Here is a 26077-nt window from a genome sequence, read left to right on the forward strand (position 1 = left end):
CTTGCCTTTTGGGGGGTCTGAGGTCTTCTGCCAGCGTTCAGTAGGTGTTCTGTAGGAGTTGCTCCACGTGTAGATGAATTTCTGATGTATCTGTGGGGAGGAAGGTGATCTCCGCGTCTTACTCTTCCGCCATCTTCCTCCGGGTCCTGATCTGATCTTCATTTCTTTCCTTCTGCTAACTTTGGGGTTTTTTGTTCTTCTTTCTCTAATTGCTTTAGGTGTAAGGTTAGGTTGTTTATGTGAGATGTTTCTTGTTTCTTGAGGTAGGATTGTATTGCTATAAACTTCCCTCTTAGAACTTCTTTTGTTGAGTCCCAGAGGTTTTGGGTCATCATGTTTTCATTGTCATTTGTTTCTAAGTATTTTTTTATTTCCTCTTTGATTTATTCAGTGATCTCTTGGTTATTTAGTAGTGTATTGTTTAGCCTCCATGTGTTTATATATATATTTTACAGATTTTTTTCCTGTAATTGATATCTATTCTCATAGCGTTGTGGTCCGAAAAGATACTTGATATGATTTCTGTTTTCTTAAATTTACCAAGGTTTGATTTGTGACCCAAGACATGATCTATCCTGAAGAATGTTCCATGAACACTTGAGAAGAAAGTGTATTCCGTTGTTTTGGGATGGAATGTCCTATAAATATCAATTAATTCCATCCTGCTTAATGTATCATTTAAAGCTTGTGTTTCCTTATTTATTTTCATTTTGGATGATCTGTCCATTGGTGAAAGTGGGGTGTTAAACTCCCCTACTATGACTGAGTTACTGTCGATATCCCCTTTAGTGGCTGTTAGCTTTTGCCTTATGTATTGAGGTGCTCTTATGTTGCGTGCATAAATATTTACAATTGTTATATCTTCTTCTTGGATTGATCCCTTGATCATTATGTAGTGTCCTTCTTTGTCTCTTCTAATAGTCTTTATTTTAACGTCTATTTTGTCTGATATGAGAATTGCTACTTCAGCTTTCTTTTGATTTCCATTTGCATGGAATATCTTTTTCCATCCCCTCACTTTCAGTCTGTATGTGTCCCTAGGTCTGAAGTGGGTCTCTTGTAGACAGCATATATATGGGTCTTGTTTTTGTATCCATTCAGGCAGTCTGTGTCTTTTGGTTAGAGCATTTATTCCATTTACATTTAAGGTAATTATCGATATGTATGTTCCTGTTACCATTTTCTTAATTGTTTTGGGTTTGTTATTGTAGGTCTTTTCCTTCTCTTGTGTTTCCTGCCTAGAGAAGTTCCTTTAGCATTTGTTGTAAAGCTGGTTTGGTGGTGCTGAATTCTCTAGCTTTTGCTTGTCTTAAAGGTTTTAATTTCTCTGTCGAATCTGAATGAAATCCTTGCTGGGTAGAGTAATCTTGGTTGTAGGTTTTTCCCTTTCATCACTTTAAATATGCCCTGCCACTCCCTTCTGGCTTGCAGAGTTTCTGCTGAAAGATTAGCTGTTAACCTTATGGGGATTCCCTTGTGTGTTTTTTGTTATTTTTCCCTTGCTGCTCTTAATATGTTTTCTTTGTGTTTAATTTTTGGTAGTTTGGTCATTATGTGTCTTGGAGTGTTTTCCTTGGATTTATTCTGTATGGAACCCTCTGCACTTCCTGGACTTGATTAACTATTTCCTTTCCCATATTAGGGAAATTTTCAACTATAATCTCTTCAAATGTTTTCTCAGTCCCTTTCTTTTTCTCTTCTTTTTTTGGGACCCCTATAATTCGAATGTTGGTGTGTTTAATGTTTTCCCAGAGGTCTCTGAGACTGTCCTCAATTCTTTTCATTCCTTTTTTCTTTATTCTGCTCTGCAGCAGTGAATTCCACCATTCTGTCTTCCAGATCAGTTATCCGTTTTTCTGCCTCAGTTATTCTGCTATTGATTCCTTCTAGAGAATTTTTAATTTCGTTTTTTGTGTTGTTCATCATTGTTTGTTTGCTCTTTAGTTCTTCTAGGTCCTTGTTAAACATTTCTTGTATTTTCTCCATTCTATTTCCAAGATTTTGGATCATCTTTACTATCATTACTCTGAATTCTTTTTCAGGTAGACTGCCTATTTCCTCTTCATTTGTTTGGTCTGGTGGGTTTTTACCTTGCTCTTTCATCTGCTGGGTATTTCTCTGTCTTCTCGTTTTGCTTAACTTACTGTGTTTGGGGTCTCCTTTTTGCAGGCTACAGGTTCGTAGTTCCTGTTGTTTTTGGTGTCTGTCCCCAGTGGGTAAGGTTGGTTCAGTGGGTTGTGTAGGCTTCCTGGTGGAGGAGACTGGTGCCTGGGTTCTGGTGGATGAGGCTGGATCTTGTCTTTCTGGTGTGCAGGACAGTGTCTGGTGGTGTGTTTTGGGGTGTCTGTGACCTTATTATGATTTTAGGCAGCCTCTCTGCTAACGGGTGGGGTTGTGTTCCTGTCTTGCTAGTTGTTTGCCATGGAGTGTCCAGCACTGTAGCTTGCTGGTCATTGAGTGGAGCTGGGTCTTAGCATTGAGATGGAGATCTCTGAGAGAGCTTTCTCACCGTTTGTTATTACATGAGGCTGGGAGGTCTCTGGTGGACCAATGTCCTGAACTTGGCTCTCCCACCTCAGAGGCTCAGGCCTGATACCCGGCCAGAGCACCAAGACCCTGAGCACACAGCAGGCTGAGAGGCTTGTCTGCTCACCCATAGGGGTGGGTGGGGCCTTTGGAGGTCAGATCCCAGGGAGAGGACTCTTACCTCCCATTTCTGATTGGTCACTAAACCCCATTGCCTCAGGCAAGGCTTAAATCTTCCCATTCTTTTTATCCCCCCTTGCAGAGCTCCAGTTCAGGGCCTTTTTTTTTTTTTTTTTACATGTTTATTGGAGTATAATTGCTTTACAATGGTGTGTTAGTTTCTGCTTTATAACAAAGTGAATCAGTTATACATATACATATATTCCCATATCTCCTCCCTCTTGCATTTCCCTCCCTCCCATCCTCCCTATCCCACCCCTCTAGGTGGTCACAAAGCACCGAGCTGATCTCCCTGTGCTATGAGGCTGCTTCCCACTATCTATTTTACGTTTGGTAGTGTATATATGTCCATGCCACTCTCTCACTTTGTCACAGCTTACCCTTCCCCCTCCCCATATCCTCAAGTCCATTCTCTATGTCTGCATCTTTATTCCCGTTTTAACCCTAGGTTCTTCATGACATTTTTTTTTTTTAGATTCCGTATATATGTGTTAGCATACGGTATTTGTCTTTCTCTTTCTGACTTACTTCACTCTGTATGACAGACTCTAGGTCCATCCACCTCACTACAAATAACTCAATTTCATTTCTTTTTATGGCTGAGTAATATTCCATTGTATATATGTGCCACATCTTCTTTATCCATTCATCTGATGATGGACACTTAGGTTGCTTCCATCTCCTGGCTAGTGTAAATAGAGCTACAATGAACATTTTGGTACATGACTCGTTTTGAATTATGGTTTCTCAGGACAACCTCAGAGGCCTTTGATCTCTCCTAGCTCCTGCATGTAGCTTTGTCCTCCGTCTGCTTTGCATCTTTCACGCTTTTGTCAGAATTCATTTCTAAAGTGTTAATCAAATAATTGTACTCCATTGCTCTTTGGATTTGCCCTTTTGCCATAGTCCATATTCCTTGCAATGGTGTGGAAGCTCTCCATGTTCTGACCATGGACCACCTCTATAGCCTAATTTATCTTAAACCTTCTCATCCAACTTTAAAAAAAGACTTTCAAATCAGTGACCACAGCAAGCACCTCAGGCATTCCTAACACTGTGTGTGCCTGGAACGCTTTTCCCTCTGTCAAGAGCCTTGTCTTCCTCATCTTTGACTCCCTGTTGCTTAGAGTGTGGCAAACAGAGGTGGTCAGCAAATATTTGCTGAAGGAATTGTGTAAATGGTAATAATTACATCTGAATTAATATGTTAACATGCCATTGTGGGGCTTTACAAAAATTGATTCAATTCTATATTCTTGGAAGTAGGATTTTGTACTTTTTTTTTTTTGCTTTTGAAAATTTTTTTGACTAAGGAAAGGTGATCTTAACTAAATGAATGCTTTGAAGAAACCTATTTTACCATGTTTCTTTCCATATGTTAGTCCAATAAGGCTGCTATAACAAAAATCCAGAGATTGGATGGCTTAAACAACATTTATTGCTCACAGTTCTGGAGACTGGGAAATGCAAGATCAGGATGCTGGAAAATTCAGTGTCTGCTGAAGGCCTGCTTCCCCCTGTGTCCCCATATGGCAGATGGCGAGGTTGCAACATATAAACTTTGGGAGAACACAAACATTCAGTCTATTGACCTCTACTAATTTATTGAATCAAATAAGAAGAATCATTTCCATTTTAGTTTTGTACATTTTAAGAAGTGCCTTCGTAAGTTGCATAAACATTATTTATATTCTTTTTCTTTTCCTCATGTGTTTCAGTTTCATGCTTTAAGTGGCAGAAATATTTGCAACTACCAGCTGGTCTGTGACAGTGACATGAACCTGCAGAATAAAGAATCTGTAGCCCGGTGTCTGCATATCTTGTCCTCCTTAAGGCTCATCATGCAGGTGGCTTTGCCACAGGAGCAACTTTGCTGGATTATATTCAATGGTATATGTCAGTGTCTTTTATTTTTCATTGTGTCTTTCAGAAAGGTATTTAAATACTAAGTTTGATGGTGACTTGATTACCTTGTGACTTAAAACATGTTCATTTCCTCCTAGGGGCAAGACGGGGATAAAGATACAGACCTACTAGAGAATGGACTTGAGGATACGGGGAGGGGGAAGGGTAAGCTGTGACAAAGTGAGAGAGAGGCATGGACATATATACACTACCAAACATAAGGTAGATAGCTAGTGGGAAGCAGCCGCATAGCACAGGGAGATCAGCTCGGTGCTTTGTGACCACCTACAGGGGTGGGATAGGGAGGGTAGGAGGGAGGCAGACACAAGAGGGAAGAGATATGGGGACATATATATATGTATAACTGATTCACTTTGTTATAAAGCAGAAACTAACACACCATTATAAAGCAATTATACTCCAATAAGGATGTTATTTCCTAATAGGATACTTGCGGGCTTTTTTACGTTTTTATTACATTTCAGCTTGTCCTTATGAGCCGGGACTTATACAGCATGTCTGTGGGTTTTCTGCTCAAGGGAGGGTCAGAGGCTGTGGGGATAATCAGTTTCACATATATACAAAATAGGGACCACAGTTAGTAAGTAAATATAAATGGGGAAGGATCGGAGGACAGGTTAGATTGTTTCTGAGCATCATCCATTTATTGGTTCTCTCCATGAATACTTTGGCCAATGACCAGGGCTTCCTATGCATCAGCCTTCTCGTCCTACTTGTTTTTGAGTGAGGAGCTCTGAGAATGTGCATGTATGTATGTGTATAGGGTATTTACATATATGTGCATTGTACAGATACACATATGTACATGTATATGCATTATATATGTCTCATGAAATGAATCTTATCTATCAAAATGTAGCATTTGTTTTTTTCCTTTTATGACTTACAATTTAAATTCAACTAAAATTCTCTTTAAAGTTACAATTTGAAGTTACGATGAGTCGCCTGATGAGTTGCCTACAGTATTGTTTTCTGGATAACATATTCCTGAAAGAAAAATAATAACAGTGTGTTCTGTGTGCCTAAGACCAGGGCAAAATAACCTGGAAGAAAACATATTGGATTTTCTCTCATCCGTGGTAACTGACAGTACATTTCCTAGCCTTTTCCTTCCTTGATCTCCCCAAATAATTTTTTTGACATTTTGATTGTAATTAGACCTTACATTTGCTACCAGAGATGAGGCTGACTCTGGAAGACATTTTTCAGTCCAGTGATTGTTAAGTTTTTGGGCCTCTCCTCATCCTCAGAGTTGCCACGGCTGTCTCTGCACCTGAATTGCTCACACATCTTGGCAGGGATTGAGCAGGCAGAGCTTCTGTACTCAGGAAGGAGTGATAGGCCTGAGGGTTGGGCCCTGCAGTCAGGCTTTGTTTGAAAGGTGGAAATGATGCAGCATGACTCCCTGTCTGAAACCCTTCTCAGATCACACACAAAACCCCCCAATATTCTTAAAAAAAAAAAAAAAGACTGAATGATTTCTGTATCTTCTACATCCTTTTTCTGGTGTGTGCTTTTTCCTTAACATCGTGTTCTAGATTTTATCCTGTTTCCTAAATATTTTTCAGCTCAGCACTATGGTTTTAGAATCTAGCCGTGTTGCTATATGTAAACCTAGTTTGTTAACTCTGCTTGCTGAATTGTATTTGGCAGATACCTATGCACCCGTAGGGATGGGGACATGGTTTGCCCTGCTTCTTTAACTGCACAAATAATTCTACAGTGAATATCCTTGCCTCTATCCTTTTATAGACCTGTGTGAGAGTTTTCTGGGACTTGTGCCCAGGAGTGAGGTTCCTGGATTGTGGGAGATACATATACTTAGTGTCATTAACTGCTGTTCCTGTTTTAGTTAATTAATCTCAAACTTATTAAGTGCCCGGCATTGTTCTAGATGCTAGGGTTACAGTAGTGGGCGACAGACAAAAACCCTGTTCTCATGCTTACATAATGCTTCAGGGAGATGATAAACAAATCAAAACTAAATGATGTATCAGATAGTGATGAGTGCTATAGAGGAAAGTAAAGCCGAGAAAGGGGTTAGGGAGAGCACTGACTGGGCTGGGGCTGGGCTGCAATTTTATTTTATTTTTTTAAAAAGATTTATTATTTATTTTAATTTTTTTGGCTGCATTGGGTCTTCGTTGCTGCGCATAGCCCTTCTCTAGTTGCGGTGAGTGGGGGCTACTCTTCATGGTGGTGCGCGGGCTTCTCATTGCGGTGGCTTCTCTTGTTGTGGAGCATGGTCTCTGGGCACACAGGCTTCAGTAGTTGTGGCATGCGGGCTCAGGAGTTGTGGCTCGTGGGCTCTAGAGCGCAGGCTCAGTAGTTGTGGTGCACAGGCTTAGTTGCTCCACAGCAGGTAGGATCTTCGCAGACCAGGGCTCAAACCCATGTGCCCTGCATTGGCAGGCAGATTCTTAACCACTGTGCCACCAGGGAAGTCCCGGGCTGCAGTTTTAAGTGGAATGGTCAGGGTAGGCCTCACCTGAGATGAGATGCCATTGGAGTAAACACCTGACTGAGACATCTGGGTGTTTGGGGGAAGGGAATTCCAACTGGGAGATTAACAAGTGCAAAGAGTTTGTAGTTTTAAAACTTTGGAATTTAAGTCATGAGAAAATAAATTGACCTGCAGTCAATTTCTCAAAATACATTTGACCTTTCCAGTTAGACGTTAACACTCTTTTTTTTTTTTTTTTTTTTTTTTACGTTAACACTCTTTTAATTGACTATTATACACACACACGCTTGTTTTTAAGATATTTAACCAGTCTTCGTTCTTTCACAAAATCTAACTGGGTAAATGAATGTTGGATAACATCTGACATCTCAACTAACCTGAACCCAACTCATTTGAACCCTCAAATAGTCAAGATTATTTTGGTGGTGGCTGTCTTAGATGAAAAGGAGTCACGTGACAAGGCAATAAACTCCGTATTACGGATTTGGTTAAAAATCAAGCCAACTCCTAAAGATAGCCTGAGAACGTAAAGATTTAGTCTGTGCTCCGTTTTGTACCATGTACTCTCTCCATCGGGCTCCTGCCATGGAATCTGTGAGCCATGCCAAGATCCTGAACCATCAGAGAAGGATTCCGTTATAGTCAGGATGCACTAGGGCTGCAGAGGTTAAAGGCACATCTTTGAAATACAGAGGGCCCTTGTTATTCTTGAGGGCGGTCTCCTGGGGCTTTCTGAAATCCCGCAGCTCCCATTGCTGAATGTTTGGGCTTCTGGCTTATACCTGAATCACGTGTTTTGTGGAGAGTCATGTGTTCCTATGCATATCCTTACTTGGTGACTTTTTTTTTTTTTCCCTAAAAACACAGTTACACAGTTGGGTCAGCAAAGCCAAGTTGAGATGAGAATGCGGAGCTTGAGCTCTTACTAGCTGAGTGGTTTTTTCCCCCAGTGGATCTTACATGAGATAAACAACTCTGTCATGGGAGCAGGCACACTAAGAATGTGGGAGACTTGTATTCTCTGTGAACTTTATGGTACTTTAAGTGTTTAAGATTCTATTCAGTACTTTTTGGTCACTGATTTGTGTAATGTTTATTATGCTTGCAGATGTATTTTAATCAAAGGATGTGTGTTTTGGAGCAGATGCTGTTTTCTCAGAAGCTTTTAAAGTTTAAACGTGAACATAGGATTTGGAATTGTCGTATTTTGGTGGTTATGAATTTTAGATGAGGTATTTTATAGAAAATATTTAGATTGCTTGTCATTATAATTACACGCCTTTTTTTTTTTTTTTTTTTTTTTTTGCGGTACGCGGGCCTCTCACTGTCGTGGCCTCTCCCGTTGCGGAGCACAGGCTCCGGACACGCAGGCCCAGCGGCCATGGCTCACGGGCCCAGCCGCTCCGCAGCATATGGGATCCTCCCAGACCGGGGCACGAACCCGTATCCCCTGCATCGGCAGGCGGACTCTCAACCACTGCGCCACCAGGGAGGCCCCTTACACGCCTTTTTAAAGCATGGTATTATACTGTTTTTTGGGTTATGTTTATAGCCCGATAATGTCCTTTGTATACAGAAGGATATATGGTGATGTCATTCCCCACTCGTCCTCCAAATGCCGCCATAAAATGAGTCTTCTATCCTCATTTAATTAGTGGCTTGATTTTAAAACAAAATCATTCTTGAATGATCTTAAGTAGGAGCTGGAAATGGCGTTTTTCATTAGAGTGCTAATGGGACGTACCTTAATAATGGGGTAAATATTATATGAGACAGTGAATGAATATAATACAACCTATCATGCATTATGAGTTTTAAATTATGAGTTTCCTTCTTGTGTATTGTGTGCCATCTGATTAAATGTGTATTCTAGTCTTATTTGGAGATAAATCTTCAGTTTTTCAACTGTGAGGAAACCATGGGAACCCAAAACATTTTATGTGAATTAATAAAACCACAAAGTACATAAATTATGCTACTAAAATACTCTTTTGTCAATATATTTCAAAACTTAAACTGCCTTTAAAATGAGACTAAAAGAGGGGCTTCCCTGGTGATGCAGTGGTTGAGAGTCTGCCTGCCGATGCAGGGGACATGGGTTCGTGCCCCGGTCCGGGAAGATCCCACATGCCGTGGAGTGGCTAGGCCCGTGAGCCATGGCTGCTGAGCCTGCGCGTCCGGAGCCTGTGCTCCGCAACAGGAGAGGCCACAACAGTGAGAGGCCCGCGTACCGCAAAAAAAAAAAAAAAAAAAAAGAGACTAAAAGATTCCTGTGTCAACATATTTAGAATATGGTCATATTAATTCTTTCAATAATTTGGCTACAAGTTACAAAAATGTTTATAATGATTATAACTCTCTGGCCAGTATCAGATTTTCTCATGAGAAAATCACTTGTTTTGGGAGCTACCAACTTAAATTGCAGAAATCGGAATGTAAAATTTCATCATTTGACTGTAAAACATGTTAATCTTTTTCTCCATCTAGGTACCATTTACATTTACACCATTTGCAGAAAACTGATGATCATAGGTCACTCTTCTAAGGTATGGAATTTACTGACAAAATATCTTCCCCTGTAATTCCTGGCTTTCTTAAGACTTTTGTTAGCATTGCATACTAAACAAAGAAAATTTGTGAATTATATAACAGAATTTAGTGAATTTACATAGGTTTACTATTTTTAGTTTTCCTTTAATTTGATCATGTAAAAATGTAGACAATAAAGTATTAATGAGAAGAAAGAATTTCTAAAATTGATAGGTATTTCTCCAGTGTCCTTCAGTCTCTCAAATTAGTCATAACTTGTCAACATGTTACTGAACATCCATCTGATAACTATATCTCTAGGGAGGGTGGCCATCCATTCTAGCTTGGCCAAGACAGTCCTGTTTTATGCCTGTTGTCCTGGAGTAAGTATTAATAGTGCCTACTTTCACTTTTAAAAATGTGCTGGTTGGGGGCTTCCGTGGTGGCGCAGTGGTTGAGAGTCCGCCTGCCGATGCAGGGGACACGGGTTCGTGCCCTGGTCTGGGAAGATCCCACGTGCCGCGGAGCGGCTGGGCCCGTGAGCCATGGCTGCCGAGCCTGCGCATCCGGAGCCTGTGCTCCACAACGGGAGAGGCCACAACAGTGAGAGGCCCGCGTACTGCAAAAACAGACAAACAAAAAAATGTGCTGGTTGGGATGATAAACTATGGTTAGCCTGTTTGTGTCTTGTTATGGAGCTTGGACTGCATTTTGCTTGAAGAGCTGGACTGTACTTATGGTCCAGATACTAGTTGGGTGAACAAACTCCTAAACTATGTCCCAGTTATGAGCTGACTTTGTTTTATAGTAAGATTCTCACTGACCAGTACTTACTGCTTAGTTTTAGCTCGAGGAAGTGACTGACACTTCTGTTGACTTCCTTACCATGTTGGTAGCACTTCTGTCTGCAGGAGACATATTTATTCCCTGTGTTCACTGTCCAGTCATTGGAATGGAGGCCAAGAAGGGAAAATATACTCTCCTTGAGACCATGCTTGAGTTCTTTCTGGCATTTGCAACACTCTGCTTTAGTCTTCTCTATTGCATGCAAAACCTTGCTCTGAATATTCTAACGCTCGGGACAGATATTTTTTCCTTATTTCCTCAAAACACAGCCAAGTATCTTAAAAGTTGACAATGTTTACAAAATAGATAGAAGCAAAGGTATTTGCATGCTTAATGGATAACATTAATTGGGTGTTCTGTTTTGTTCCTTGCATTTAAAATCTCTATTACTGACAGTGACTTGAACAAACTCTCTGCCAGCTTTTTGAGTGTGAATTAAAATGAGGGGAGACTGTCCCATGTATAATGTAAATTTGGTCTACAGACTATTCCAACGATTCTCTATCCAGTTCCAGGTGATTTCCTGAAAAGAATTTGCAATCTCCTGTTGCACTTGCTGTAGTGACAAATACTGCTTCGTGGAGCCGTCGTAGTTTGGTCTGCTTATAGCATTTGTCTGGCAAAAGTTGGAAGGGCAGGGATGTCTGTGCCAACATTTAACTGTTAGTGTTTGTACTTGTTAATGCTGAGAGAATTTTAATTTAACATGAGAGTCATCTTAAAATAATTTCGTATTTATACCCTTTGTAAGACATCTTCTTTCCCCCTCATATAACTTGAGTTTCTCTCTGACAAAATAAGGAAGGCCTGAAGGAGGATCGTTCTATGTCCCAATCTTGTGGGATGTGAGTGGGGGAGTGAGGAATGCAAGAATTTGGGGGTGGTGGGTGGCTGTACAGTTGGCACTTTCAGATCAGGATGAAATTCTTTCAGTTTGTTCAGTATAATAAGTTTCAAGGAAATTAATTTTCACCCTGAAATTCACAGACCCTCAGCTGACAAGTTGATTCCTGAGCTGAGACTGTAAATGGACTCGATGGGTCCATTTAATGGGGACAAGCCCTTGGCAGTCCAGCCACGTCTGAATCCTCCTGATTCTGTAGCTACTTTAGAGTTCAAGTCTGTTATAGCAAGAGACAGAAGGAGAACCAGAATTGGAATCCTTAGGCTTTTCTTGGTGTCACCCCAGAGCAATCTAAAGTCCTGTTCCTATAGGAGCTGGGAATTATGATTACCATTTGTTATTATTATTGAATCCCTACCCTGTGAAGGGCTTTGCATACACAATAATGCCATAATAGTCTTAGGAGGTGGACACCACCACCATCACTGTCCTTTGTTGAATGAATGCTTATCATCTCTAAGGTATGCTTCTAAGCACTTTCACATATTATCTCATTTAATCCTCACACCAGCACTTTGAGAAGGTGCCATCATTACCTTTATCTTATAGACAAGGAAGCTGAGGCTTAGAAAGGTTAATTCGCTCAAGGTCACACATCTAGTTAGAGATGTAGCAGAGGCCAGAGCCAATGCCACCCTGTGCTGCCTCTCAACACCATTAGAATAAGGCCTGTCTGTTGGCATATCCCATGACCCACCCTATTTTGGTTCATCTCTGCAAATGGAGGAGTTGTGTGGGAACTCCTGATACAATGCTGAAATATTTTCTGACATGACTGAAGGCATCCTGAAGACCAAGACTGGCCAGCGCTTTTCCCCGAATGGGAAGCACTTTTGTGCTGAGGCAGGTCACCAGCATAAGCTTGGCGAATGGAGGGAGGGCAGTTCTCTAAGCGTCTTTCCCTAAAGACATAAGACAGTTTGCTTTCCTTTATGGTAAAAGCCGTAGTTTCTTCTGAGGCATTTACAACTGTAGTATAGTACTCAGCAAACATTAAAGAATTCAGTAGAATCTATTCATTCTAAGAAAATGTTGATTTCTGTTTTCCCTATTTACCAAACTGAAATAGTTTGGTAAAGTGTGTGGCTTGAACAGTGGTCGTCAAATCAGTCCACGTACCGTCACATAAACTTCAAGTCCAGACTTTGAAATGCTTCTCAGTGTTTTCCCTCAAAGGGTATGAGTTGATATAAATGACGCTGCAGTGCCATCCTGTGGCTCAGCTGATTAATTGTGTGTGTGTTTTTCCTACTTGACACCTGAACCATGCTTTTGCTAGGCTCCTATAATATGGTTTTTCAGAGTTGCTTTTATTTTTTTTTAATGAAGTCAGTAGTCCTCCTGAAATCGTCAATTTTTTATTAATAGAAATAATTCTTTCAGGGGCAAGAAAAAATGCTACAAATTAAGAGGGGTTTTTTTTTGAAATGGCATTTCCTCTTTAAAACCTGAATGATGGTTTCTCAGAGCCCTAAGTGGAATGACGGCTTTTCTCCTTTTTGTCATAGTTTCCCTGTGTAGTGGGAAGAATCCTGCTGCACTTGGGAATCCAGAGACCTGAATTTCAGCCCCAGCTCTGTCACTTACCAGCAGTTTAGTCTCTTGGAGTCAGATTAGGTTACTTTTAAGGTCCCTTCTGGCACTGAAATCTGTGATTTAGGGTCTTGATGCTAAGTCTGAGGCCAAACCCAAACATCATGTGAACAGCTGTTCACGGATGCTATTTTTACTTTGGAATGTGAAATTTCTAATACCAGGAATCCTGAGAGCTTTGGAAAGACGTGGATATAAAGGGGGGGGGAATTTATATATGGTTTAATTCCACCTCCCCCCAAATACAACAACCTGAGTGTAAAAATCCACAATAAGATTTCTGTGCAGCAGATACGAGGAACTCAAGAGTTTTGATGACTGTTAATTCCATATCAGTTGTGTGGCAAAATCAGCAAACAATGACAGCAGCAGCAACGAAAACAGCAATAAAGCGACCCCAGGCCAACTTAGTAGAGATATAGTGTCCAGAACCAGGGAGGGGGAGCTTCCTTTCACTATGGTCTAGGTACACACTTTAAAGGGACTTTGGCAACCTGGAGCAAAGCCGTGGAAGACCAACGATGATGGGAAAGGGAAGTGCAGTCCTGGGAGGTAAAGAAGTGCTTGGGGATCTTTATCCTGGAGAGGGAGCTGGGGGAGAGGGCAGGCTGCATAGGTGCTTTCAGATTCATGGAAGGCGGTGATTTGCAAGTTGAGTTTTGAGTGGTCTTGTGCTGTTCCAGAAGGCATAACTAGGATGAATGTACCGGAGGTGTATCAAGGTGGATTGCATTTCAGATTAAAGAAGTTCATGTTTAGAATTGTCTTCTTATGCCACGGGGCATGTTCCTTGTTACTGGAGGTGGGAAGTCATGGGTGGGGAAGGTGTGGGATATCAGGGGGTGGTGCTGGTGATGTTGGGGAGGGGATGAAATTAGGTAGATTCTCAACCCTTTGACCCTGTGATTACCTGAAGTAGGTCCATGTTTAGCATCATGAACTGAAACTTTTCAATGAAGATCAGTCAGTCAGTCAGCAAAGATTTGTTGCATGTTTACTACACACCGGATAAAATTCTGGGGGCTGGGGATACAGTGGTGAACAAGACAGACAGGGCCCTTTCCTAAGGTGAACTTGCATTCTAGTGGGATGAGCTTACATTCTCAGCAGATAGCAAAGGATATTACAAGTCTGTGTCAAACCCCGCTCTGCTTCCAACAGCCCCCGTCTGAACTCAAAATTGACCAGACGGTGGAGAATTCTGGCTTTTCAGGCTTCTTTTTTTTTTTTACATCTTTATTGGAGTATAGTTGCTTTACAATGGTGTGTTAGTTTCTGCTTTATAACAAAGTGAATCATTTATACATATACATATATCCCCATATCTCCTCCCTGTTGCGTGTCCCTCCCTCCCACCCTCCCTATCCCACCCATCCAGGTGGTCACAAAGCACTGAGCTGATCTCCCTGTGCTATGCGGCTGCTTCCCACTAGCTATCTACCTTACGTTTGGTAGTGTATATATGTCCATGCCACTCTCTCACTTTGTCACAGCTTCCCCTTCCCCCTCCCCATAAACTCAAGTCCATTCTCTAGTAGGTCTGTGTCTTTATTCCCGTCTTACCCCTAGGTTCTTCATGATTTTTTTTCTTATATTCCATATGTATGTCTTAGCATACGGTATTTGTCTTTCTCTTTCTGACTTACTTCACTCTGTATGACAGACTCTAGGTCTATCCACCTCATTACAAATAGCTCAGTTTCATTTCTTTTTATGGCTGAGTAATATTCCATTGTATATATGTGCCACATCTTCTTTATCCATTCATCCGATTATGGACACTTAGGTTTTTTCCATCTCCTGGCTATTGTAAATAGAGCTGCTATGAACATTTTGGTACATGACTCTTTTTGAATTATGGTTTTCTCAGGGTATATGCCCAGTAGTGGGATTGCTGGGTCATATGGTAGTTCTATTTTTAGTTTTTTAAGGAACCTCCATACTGTTCTCCATAGTGGCTGTACCAATTTACATTCCCACCAGCAGTGCAAAGAGTGTTCCCTTTTCTCCACACCCTCTCCAGCGTTTATTGTTTCTAGATTTTTTGATGATGGCCATTCTGACCGGTGTGAGATGATATCTCATTGTAGTTTTGATTTGCATTTCTCTAATGATTAATGATGTTGAATATTCTTTCATGTGTTTATTGGCCATCTGTATATCTTCTTTGGAGAAACGTCTATTTAGGTTTTCTGCCCATTTTTGGATTGGGTTGTTTGTTTTTTTGTTATTGAGCTGCATGAGCTGCTTATAAATTTTGGAGATGAATCCTTTGTCAGTTGCTTCATTGCAAATATTTTCTCCCATTCTGAGGGTTGTCTTTTGGTCTTGTTTATGGTTTCCTTTGCTGTGCAAAAGCTTTGAAGTTTCATTAGGTCCCATTTGTTTATTTTTGATTTTATTTCCATTTCTCCAGGAGGTGGGTCCAAAAGGATCTTGCTGTGATGTATGTCATAGAGTGTTCTGCCTATGTTTTCCTCTAAGAGTTTGATAGTTTCTGGCCTTACATTTAGGTCTTTAATCCATTTTGAGCTTATTTTTGTGTATGGTGTTAGGGAATGATCTAATCTCATACTTGCACATGTCCCTGTCCAGTTTTCCCAGCACCACTTATTGAAGAAGCTATCCTTTCTTCACTGTACATTCCTGCCTCCTTTATCAAAGATAAGGGGACCATATGTGCATGGGTTTATCTCTGGGCTTTCTATCCTGTTCCATTGATGTATATTTCTGTTTTTGTGCCAGTACCATACTGTCTTGATTACTGTAGCTTTTTAGTATAGTCTGAAGTCAAGGAGCCTGATTCCTCCAGCTCCGTTTTTCTTTCTCAAGATTGCTTTGGCTATTCGGGGTCTTTTGTGTTTCCATACAAATTGTGAAATTTTTGGTTCTAATTCTGTGAAAAATGCCAGTGGTAGTTTGATAGGGATTGCATTGAATCTGTAGATTGCTTTGGGTAGTAGAGTCATTTTCACAATGTTGATTCTTCCAATCCAAGAACATGGTATATCTCTCCATCTATTTGTATCATCTTTAATTCTTTCATCAGTGTCTTATAATTTTCTGCATACAGGTCTTTTGTCTCCTTAGGTAGGTTTATTCCTAGATATTTTATTCTTTTTGTTGCAATGGTAAATGGGAGTGTTTCCTCGATTTCACTTTCAGATTTTTCATCATTAGTGTGTAGGAATGCAAGAGATTTCTGTGCATTAATTTTGTATCCTGCTACTTTACCAAATTCATTGATTAATTCTAGTAGTTTTCTGGTAGCATCTTTAGGATTCCCTATGTATAGTATCATGTCATCTGCAAACAGTGACAGCTTTACTTCTTCTTTTCCGATTTGGATTTCTTTTTTTTTTTTTTTTTTTTTTTTTTTTTGCGGTACGCGGGCCTCTCACCGCTGTGGCCTCTCCCATTGCGAAGCACAGGCTCCGGACACGCAGGCTCAGTGGCCATGGCTCACGGGCCCAGCCACTCCGTGGCACGCAGGATCCTCCCGGACCGGGGCACGAACCCATGTCCCCTGCATCTGCAGGCGGACTGTCAACCACTGCGCCACCAGGGAAGCCCTGGATTCCTTTTATTTCCTTTTCTTCTCTGATTGCTGTGGCTAAAACTTCCAAAACTATGTTGAATAAGAGTGGTGAGAGTGGGCAACCTTGTCTTGTTACTGATCTTAGTGGAAATGCTTTCAGTTTTTCACCATTGAGGACAATGTTGGCTGTGGGTTTGTCATATATGGCCTTTATTATGTTGAGGAAAGTTCCCTCTATGCCTACTTTCTGCAGGGTTTTTATCATAAATTGGTGTTGAATTTTGTCAAAAGCTTTCTCTGCATCTATTGAGATGATCATGTAGTTTTTCTCCTTCAGTTTGTTAACATGGTGTATCACATTGATTGATTTGCATATATTGAAGAATCCTTGCATTCCTGGAATAAACCCCACTTGATCATGGTGTATGATCCTTTTAATGTGTTGTTGGATTCTGTTTGCTAGTATTTTGTTGAGGATTTTTGCATCTATGTTCATCAGTGATATTGGCCTGTAGTTTTCTTTCTTTGTGACATCCTTGTCTGATTTTGGTATCAGGGTGATGGTGGCCTCGTAGAATGAGTTTGGGCGTGTTCCTCCCTCTGCTATATTTTGGAAGATTTTGAGAAGGATAGGAGTTAGATCCTCTCTAAATGTTTGATAGAAATCGCCTGTGAAGCCATCTGGTCCTGGGCTTTTGTTTGTTGGAAGATTTTTAATCACATTTTCAACTTCAGTGCTTGTGATTGGTCTGTTCTTATTTTCTATTTCTTCCTGATTCATTCTTGGCAGGTTGTGCATTTCTAAGAATTTGTCCATTTCTTCCAGGTTGTCCATTTTATTGGTATAGAGTTGCTTGTAGTAATCTCTCATGATCTTTTGTATTTCTGCAGTGTCAGTTATTACTTTTCCTTTTTCATTTCTAATTCTATTGATTTGAGTCTTCTCCCTTTTCTTCTTGATGAGTCTGGCTAATGGTTTATCAATTTTGTTTATCTTCTCAAAGAACCAGCTTTTAGTTTTATTGATCTTTGCTATCGTTTCCTTCATTTCTTTTTCATTTATTTCTGATCTGATCTTTATGATTTCTTTTCTTCTGTTAACTTTGGGGTTTTTTGTTCTTCTTTCTCTAATTGCTTTAGGTGTAAGGTTAGGTTGTTTACTCGAGATGTTTCCTGTTTCTTAAGTTAGGATTGTATTGGTATAAACTTCCCTCTTAGAACTGCTTTTGCTGTATCCCATAGGTTTTGGGTCGTCGTGTCTTCATTGTCATTTGTTTCTAAGTATTTTTTGATTTCCTCTTTGATTTCTTCAGTGATCACTTTGTTATTAAGTAGTGTATTGTTTAGCCTCCATGTGTTTGTATTTTTTACGGATCTTTTCCTGTAATTGATATCTAGTCTCATAGCGTTGTGGTCGGAAAAGATACTTGATACAACTTCAATGTTCTTAAATTTACCAAGGCTTGATTTGTGACCCAAGATATGACCTATCCTGGAGAATGTTCCATGAGCACTTGAGAAAAATGTGTATTCTGTTGTTTTTGGATGGAATGTCCTATAAATATCAATTAAGTCCATCTTGTTTAATGTATCATTTAAAGCTTGTGTTTCCTTATTTATTTTCATTTTGGATGATCTGTCCATTGGTGAAAGTGGGGTGTTAAAGTCCCCTACTATGATTGAGTTACTGTCGATTTCCCCTTTTATGGCTGTTAGCATTTGCCTGATGTATTGAGGTGCTCCTATGTTGGGTGCATAAATATTTACAATTGTTATATCTTCTTCTTGGATCGATCCCTTGATCATTATGTAGTGTCCTTCTTTGTCTCTTGTAATAGTCTTTATTTTAAAGTCTATTTTGTCTGATATGACAATTGCTACTCCAGCTTTCTTTTGGTTTCCATTTGCATGGAATATCTTTTTCCATCCCCTTACTTTCAGTCTGTATGTGTCCCTAGGTCTGAAGTGGGTCTCTTGTAGACAGCATATATATGGGTCTTGTTTTTGTATCCATTCAGCCAGTCTGTGTCTTTTGGTGGGAGCATTTATTCCATTTACATTTAAGGTAATTATCAATATGTATGTTCCTGTTACCATTTTCTTAATTGTTTAGGGTTTGTTATTGTAGGTCTTTTCCTTCTCTTGTGTTTCCTGCCTAGAGAAGTTCCTTTAGCATTTGTTGTAAAGCTGGTTTGGTGGTGCTGAATTCTCTAGCTTTTGCTTGTCTTAAAGGTTTTAATTTCTCTGTCGAATCTGAATGAAATCCTTGCTGGGTAGAGTAATCTTGGTTGTAGGTTTTTCCCTTTCATCCCTTTAAATATGTCCTGCCAGTCTCTTCTGGCTTGCAGAGTTTCTGCTGAAAGATCAGCTGTTAACCTTATGGGGATTCCCTTGTGTGTTATTTGTTGTTTTTCCCTTGCTGCTTTTAATATGTTTTCTTTGTATTTAGTTTTTGACAGTTTGATTAATATGTGTCTTGGTGTGTCTCCTTGGATTTATCCTGTATGGGACTCTCTGTGCTTCCTGGACTTGATTAACTATTTCCTTCCCCATATTAGGGAAGTTTTCAACTATAATCTCTTCACATATTTTCTCAATCCCTTTCTTTTTCTCTTCTTCTTCTGGAACCCCTAAAGTTCGAATGTTGGTGTGTTTAATGTTGTCCCAGAGGTCTCTGAGATTGTCCTCAGTTCATTTCATTCTTTTTTGTTTATTCTGCTCTGCAGTAGTTATTTCCACTATTTTATCTTCCAGGTCACTTATCCGTTCTTCTGCCTCAGTTATTCTGCTATTGATCCCATCTAGAGTATTTTAAATTTCATTTATTGTTGTTCATCATTGCTTGTTTCATCTTTAGTTCTTCTAGGTCCTTATTAAATGTTTCTTGCATTTTCTCTATTCTATTTCCAAGATTTTGGATCATCTTTACTGTCATTATTCTGAATTCTTTTTCAGGTAGACTGCCTATTTCCGCTTCATTTGTTAGGTCTGGTGGGTTTTTAACTTGCTCCTTCATCTGCTGTGTGTTTTTCTGTCTTCTCATTTTGCTTATCTTACTGTGTTTGGGGTCTCCTTTTTGCAGGCTGCAGGTTTGTAGTTCCCGTTGTTTTTGGTGTCTGTCCCCAGTGGCTAAAGTTGGTTCAGTGGGTTGTGTAGGCTTCCTGGTGGAGGGGACTAGTGCCTGTGTTCTGGTGGATGAGGCTGGATCTTGTCTTTCTGGTGGGCAGGTCCATGTCCGGTGGTGTGTTTTGGGGTGTCTATGGACTTATTATGATTTTAGGCAGCCTCTCTGCTAATGGGTGGGGTTGTGTTCCTGTCTTGCTAGTTGTTTGGCATAGGGTGTCCAGCACTGTAGCTTGCTGATTGTTGAGTGAAGCTGGGTGCTGTTGTTGAGATGGAGATCTCTGGGAGATTTTTGCCGTTTGATATTATGTGGAGCTGGGAGGTCTCTTGTGGACCAGTGTCCTGAAGTTGGCTCTCCCACCTCAGAGGCACAGCACTGACTCCTGGCTGCAGCACCAAAAGCCTTTCATCCACACGGCTTAGAATAAAAGGTAGAAAAAGTAGAAGGAAGGAAGGAAAGAAAGAAAGGAAGGCAGGCAGGAAGGAAGGAAGAAAGAAAGAAGATAAAATAAAATGAAGTTATTAAAATAAAAAATAACTATTAAGAAAAAAAATTTTTTTAAAGAAAAAAAATCAAAAAACGGACAGATAGAACCCTAGGACAAATGGTGAAAGCAAAGCTATACAGACAAAATCTCTCACAGAAGCATACACATACACACTCACAAAAAGGGGAAAAGGGGGAAAAATAATAAATCTTGCTCTCAAAGTCCACCTCCTCAATTTGGGATGATTCGTTGTCTATTCATGTATTCCACAGATGCAGGGTACATCAAATTGATTATGGAGCTTTAATCCGCTGCTTCTGAGGCTGCTGGGAGAGATTTCCCTTTCTCTTCTTTGTTTGCACAGCTCCCGGGGCTCAGCTTTGGATTTGGCCCCGCCTCTGCGTGTAGGTCGCCTGAGGGCATCTGTTCTTCGCTCAGGACAGGGTTAAAGGAGCCGCTGATTCAGGGGCTCCGGCTCACTCGGGCCGGGGGGAGGGAGGGGTGCGGGGTGCGGGGCGAGCCTGCGGCGGCAGAGGCCGGCGTGACGTCGCACCAGCCTGAGGCGCGCCGTGCGTTCTCCTGGGGAAGTCGTCCCTGGCTCCTGAGACCCTGGCATTGGTGGGCTGCACAGGACCCCGGGAGGGGAGGTGTGGAGAGTGTCCTGTGCTCACACACAGGCTTCTTTGTGGCGGCAGCAGCAGCTCCAGCGTCCCACGCCCGTCTGTGGGGTCCGCGCCTACAGCCGCGGCTCGCGCCCGTCTCTGGAGCTTCTTTACGCAGCGCTCTTAATGCCCTCTCCTCACGCACCAGGAAACAAAAGGGAAGAAAAAGTCTCTTGCCTCTTCGGCAGCTCCAGACTTTTTCCCCGGACTCCCTCCGGGCTAGCCGTGGTGCACTAACCCCTTCAGGCTCTCTTCCTGCTGCCAGCCCCAGTCCTCTCCCTGCGCTCCGACTGAAACCCGATAACCGAGCCTCAGCTCCCAGCCCCGCCCGCCCCGGTGGCCGAGCAGGCAAGCCTCTCGGGCTGGTGTGTGCCTGAGGGCACCGATCCTCTGTGCCGGAATCTCTCCGCTTTGCCCTCCACACCCCTGTTGCTGTGCTCTCCTCTGCTACTCCGAAGCTTTCCCCCTCCGCCACCTGCAGTCTCCGCCCGCGAAGGGGCTTCTAGTGTGTGGAAACCTTTCCTCCTTCACGGCTCCCTCCCACTGGTCCAGGTCCCGTCCCTATCCTTTTGTCTCTGTTTATTCTTTTTTCTTTTTCCCTACCCAGGTATGTGGGGACTTTCTTGCCTTTTGGGAGGTCTGAGGTCTTCTGCCAGCGTTCAGTAGGTGTTCTGTAGGAGTTGCTCCACGTGTAGGTGTATTTCTGGTGTATCTGTGGGGAGGAAGGTGATCTCCGCGTCTTAGTCTTCCGCCGTCTTCCCCCTCGCTCCCACAGGCTTCTTTTTTCTTTTAGATGTTATACACATTGTCTTTGAAGGCTCCAAAGATGGTAATAGGGTCTGAATGGTACCAGTGTGTCATCTGTTTTTACTGTTAAATGCTTTGTCAGTCTGATGGATTTGCTTTATACATGTGAAGCTCCTAGACCTTTTTGATGATTTGTCTTTTCACATTGGGTTTGACTACTATAGACTTATTTTTCCTTAATTATTTCCTCAGTTATCGAAGTCTGGATTTGTTATTGGAAGAGGAGCTTTTTTCTGTTGTCCAAATTTATTATCATTATTTTCTTGAGAATCTAGACTACTTGTTAACTCTCCCTTGGTTGTTTCTGCTGACTTTAGGGTTGTTCAGTGAATTCATTGAATAGCACTTGGGAATATCTGCTAGGTACCTGGCACTGCTCTAGGTGCTGGGGATATAATAACAAAAAAGGCACTGTTGTTATTTTCAAAGAGATCAGAGTAAGGTTTTGGAATCACACACAGGAGCATATTAATGCAATTGGATGTGACATATATATGTGTATGTAAGAATCTATGTAAATTATATACGGTGTATAGATACACATGTATATACATACAGCACAGTTACAGGAGAGGCAGAATTGAAGCAAAGGTCATTTCTCTTGAGGGATGTTAGCAGAGTCCTCTTCAACAGCTAGTTCTCTTTCCCCTGCTCTCCCTCCCCCTTCTCCTCCTCCTGTTCCTCTGTCTTCCCCATGCTCCCCCTTCCTCCTTCTTTTGTTTTCATTGTCATTAGCAAAGCTAACACTTAGTATGTGTTTACTGTGTTCTAAGCACTTAGCATGTATTAATGAAAACAATCCTATAAAAGTTACTGGTATACCTATTTTGCAGATGAAGAACCTGAGGCTCGTGGAGTTTAACTGTGCAAGTACACTGCTAATAGTGGAGGTCGAGTTTCAGCTCAGTCTTAAGGGGAAGGAGAGAACAGAGTGAGCAGAGATGCATATTTGGACCATTAAGATGTTTTGTGGCATGGAAAGTATTTTGGACCAGCTTTAAGTATACTATGCAAGGTCAAGAATAATGGGGGTGGGGCGGGGGAAGGCAGGGACTAGGTTGTGAAGGGTGTTTAAATGCCCTATAAAGGAAGCAACTGCATAGCACAGGGAGATCAGCTCGGTGCTTTGTGACCACCTAGCGGGGTGGGATAGGGAGGGTGGCAGGGAGACGCAAGAGGGAGGAGATATGGGGATATATGTGTATGTATAGCTGATTCACTTTGTTATACAGCAGAAACTCACACACCATTGTACAGCAATTATACTCCAATAAAGATGGTAAAAAAAAAAAACGCCCTATAAAGGGTTTGAACTTTGTTATATAGACAATAGGGAACCATTGAATGTTTAAAGCACAAGAGTGACACAACTCAATTTGCATTTTAGAAGGATAGCTCTGGTGGATTAAGGAAGATGCATAAAGAAGCGCGTATTTAAGAAGATAAGGAGACAAGTGAGGAAGTATCCCAATAGTCCTGGGAGACTGCTTTGTTAAGGCTGATATTTCCATGGATAGAATTTAGAATTTGATATTCTGAGATACTTTGCTCATAGATTCTTATTTCCATCCCAGTAATAGCTCTAATAGCAATACGTGGAGCAGAGACCAAATTTCTTCTAATATTCAATCAAGTGAAGGGCAATACAGTCCATTTACCGTTTGAAATTTTATTTTTTTAAAATTTTTATTGGCGTATAGTTGATTTACTATGTTGTGCTAGTTTTAGGTATACAGCAAAGTGAATAAGTTACACATATACATATATCCACTCTTTTTTTTTTAGATTCTTTTCCCATATAGGCCATTACAGAGTATTGAGTAGGCTATACAGCAAGTTCTTATTAGTTATCTATTTTATAAATAGTAGTGTGTATGTGTCAATCCCAATCTCCCAATTTATCCCTTCCCCCTTATCCACTGTTGACCATAATTTTGTTTTCTACATTCATGACTCGACTTCTGTTTTGTAAATAAGTTCATTTGTACCCCTTTTTTTAAAGGTTTCACAGATAAGCTGTATCATATATTTGTCTTTCTGTGTCTGACTTACTTCACTCAGTATGACAATCTCTAGGTCCATCCATGTTGCAGCAAATGGCATTATTTTGTTCTTTTTTATGGCTGACTAATATTCTGTTGTATATATGTACCACATCTTCTTTATCCATTCCTCTGTTGATGGACATTTAAGTTGCTTACATGTCCTGGCTACCCTTTGAAGTTTTAGAATATTTTTTCTTTTGGCTGCGTTAGGTCTTTGTTGCCGCACGCAGGCTTTCTCTAGTTGTGGCAAGCGGGAGCTACTCTTTGTTGTGGTGCACGGGCTTCTCATTTGTGGTGGTTTTTCTCGTTGCGGAGCGTAGGTGCATAGGCTTCAGTAGTTGCAGCATGTGGGCTCAGTAGTTGTGGCTCGTGGGCTCTAGGGTACAGGCTCAGTAGTTATGGCACATGGGCTTAGTTGCTCCGCAGCATGTGGGATCTTCCCAGACCAGGGATCAAACCTGTGTCCCCTGCATTGGCAGGCGGATTCTTAACCACTTTGCCACCAGGGAAGTCCCTAGAATATTTTCAAAGAAAAGAAAATATTGACAAAGTTAACTGCAGAATACATATCATCAAATAGTGTTTCCCAGTTTCAAATAGTGTTTCCCAGGGCTTTATGGGAAAAATATGTCCAAAAAGGATTATCACTGGGATTGTGGGGAAAAATTCTTTAACTGTAGATAGAATAGCACAAGAGGCTCTTAAATATATTCCAACAGATGGGTCAATAACAATGGTGACCCTTCCCCAAAATTTTGTTTCAGTTTGTACCTTTGGAATATTACACTGGTAATAGGCATTATTTATAGGCGGCTTATATTGAGTCAGAATCATCCTAGTGTGTCATGTACATTGTCTCCTTCCCATAAGAGTACTGCAGTGATGTGCTAAAATATCCATTTTATAGATGAGAAAATTGAGGTCTGGAGAAGTAAAATGACACAGATACTAGGTGTTAAAATTGGAACTGAAGCCCAGGTCTTTTTGATTCTAATCCTGGACCATTTCTACTAAGTATCTCAGGCCCCAGATTGTAAGCCTTTTCTTTTTTTCCCTACTCTGTTATGCATGCCAGTTTATTTTCAGAATAATACATTGGTTTGAGACCAGCTAATAACAATTGCATTATTGGAATTAGCTCCTAGACTACTGTTGACACTTGATAAATGTTAATAAAAATAAGCTGAGTTCATAGGATTGATTTTAGGAGCTAAGAAGGAAGACATTCTAAAATGGCTAACTTGAGATTTTGAGTTCTTGAAATAATTCTTTTACTTTTAAATGCTTGTTTTTTTAATTGACTCATTATTTGTGGTATTTTTAGTTTAAGTAGTCAGCAACTTGGGCTCACCACTCATAATTTGATAATATTAAATGAAAATCGGCATTATTAGCCTAAAATGAAAAGACATTCTATTGTGCCCGTTTCCTGTCTCAGGCCTTGGAATATCTCCTGTGGGCCAGTGTATGTATGGAATCCTCGGTCCCACTTCTGTCCATCAGGTACTTGGCGTGGAGAGCTACTCTTTGCACCGCTGTCTGCCAATGCTACTATGACTGCCAGGCTGGTATTCACGGAGAGGTACGCTACTTTTTAACTCTGAGGATGCCAGTATTTAAAAATACAACATATTCAGCATTTTTTCTTTAGATGAGCGGCAAGAAAACAAACAAGCAAACAAACAAACCCCAAAGAATTGCAGTGAAGCAAAGACAAGAGTCCCAGGCTTCATTTGCAGAAATTTGCTCGACTTCTCCATTCTGTTGGTCTCTCGCTTCACTTCCTGTTTCCCCCTTTATTCTCTATTCACTTCTACCGTCTTTACTCCTTTTCTGAATCAGATCTCTGATATCTTCCCTTCCTTATTGTATTCTTGTATGCAAGCTACTTTCTTTCCCTGTTTAGTTATTACTGTGTTCCATGCCACCTACCATCCATTTGTCTTGCTTTTCTCTGCTTCCTACCCCCATTTATTTAGTATACTCTATTTCTTATTTTTCCTCTTTTCCTATATATATTTTTGATTGAATATTTGAACTATAACTTAACTGGCTGGGGCTTCTATTGGTCTATGCCACACCTCTGTGCAGATGGAAACAGGTACTCTCATTATGGTATGTGGTACTTGGCTTGTCAGTGGATGGGGTCTTGGTGAGAATTAGAAACAGGCACCCTTTCCTTTGGGCGAACCTGTCCCTGCACCAGTGTGCATAGCTTGCTGAGTACAGGGTGGGTTGGATTTCAGCAGAACAGCTTAATACAGCCCTTGTGGGATACTTTTTCTAGCCTAGGATACATTCTAGAAACTACTCACCATATATGCACAGTTAGTTTTAGTGTACTAGTCGTGGCATGTTTCTATAGCTATTAAATTTATCAGGGATCGAAATGTTTGCATAGTTTTGACCATTTGACTCCTATTGGAATTTTTTCTTATTGGAAAAT

The 26077-nt window shown here is 40.9% G+C and overlaps 1 protein-coding gene across 1 annotated transcript in view; it reads left to right on the forward strand.

The window, feature by feature from the left end:
- Nucleotides 1-26077, forward strand: part of CFAP54 (cilia and flagella associated protein 54) — a gene marked incomplete at its 5' end in the record, with an annotated part of 318667 nt that overhangs the window by 25045 nt on the left and 267545 nt on the right. Inside the window, 3 exons of the mRNA XM_082636308.1 lie at nucleotides 4425-4596; nucleotides 9584-9642; nucleotides 25070-25213. Of these exons, the coding sequence (XP_082492434.1) occupies nucleotides 4425-4596; nucleotides 9584-9642; nucleotides 25070-25213 (375 nt within the window). The remainder of the gene's footprint in view (nucleotides 1-4424; nucleotides 4597-9583; nucleotides 9643-25069; nucleotides 25214-26077) is intronic.

Source organism: Mesoplodon mirus (genome assembly GCF_964341445.2).
Source record: "Mesoplodon mirus genome assembly, chromosome: 11".
NCBI lineage: Eukaryota > Metazoa > Chordata > Mammalia > Artiodactyla > Ziphiidae > Mesoplodon > Mesoplodon mirus.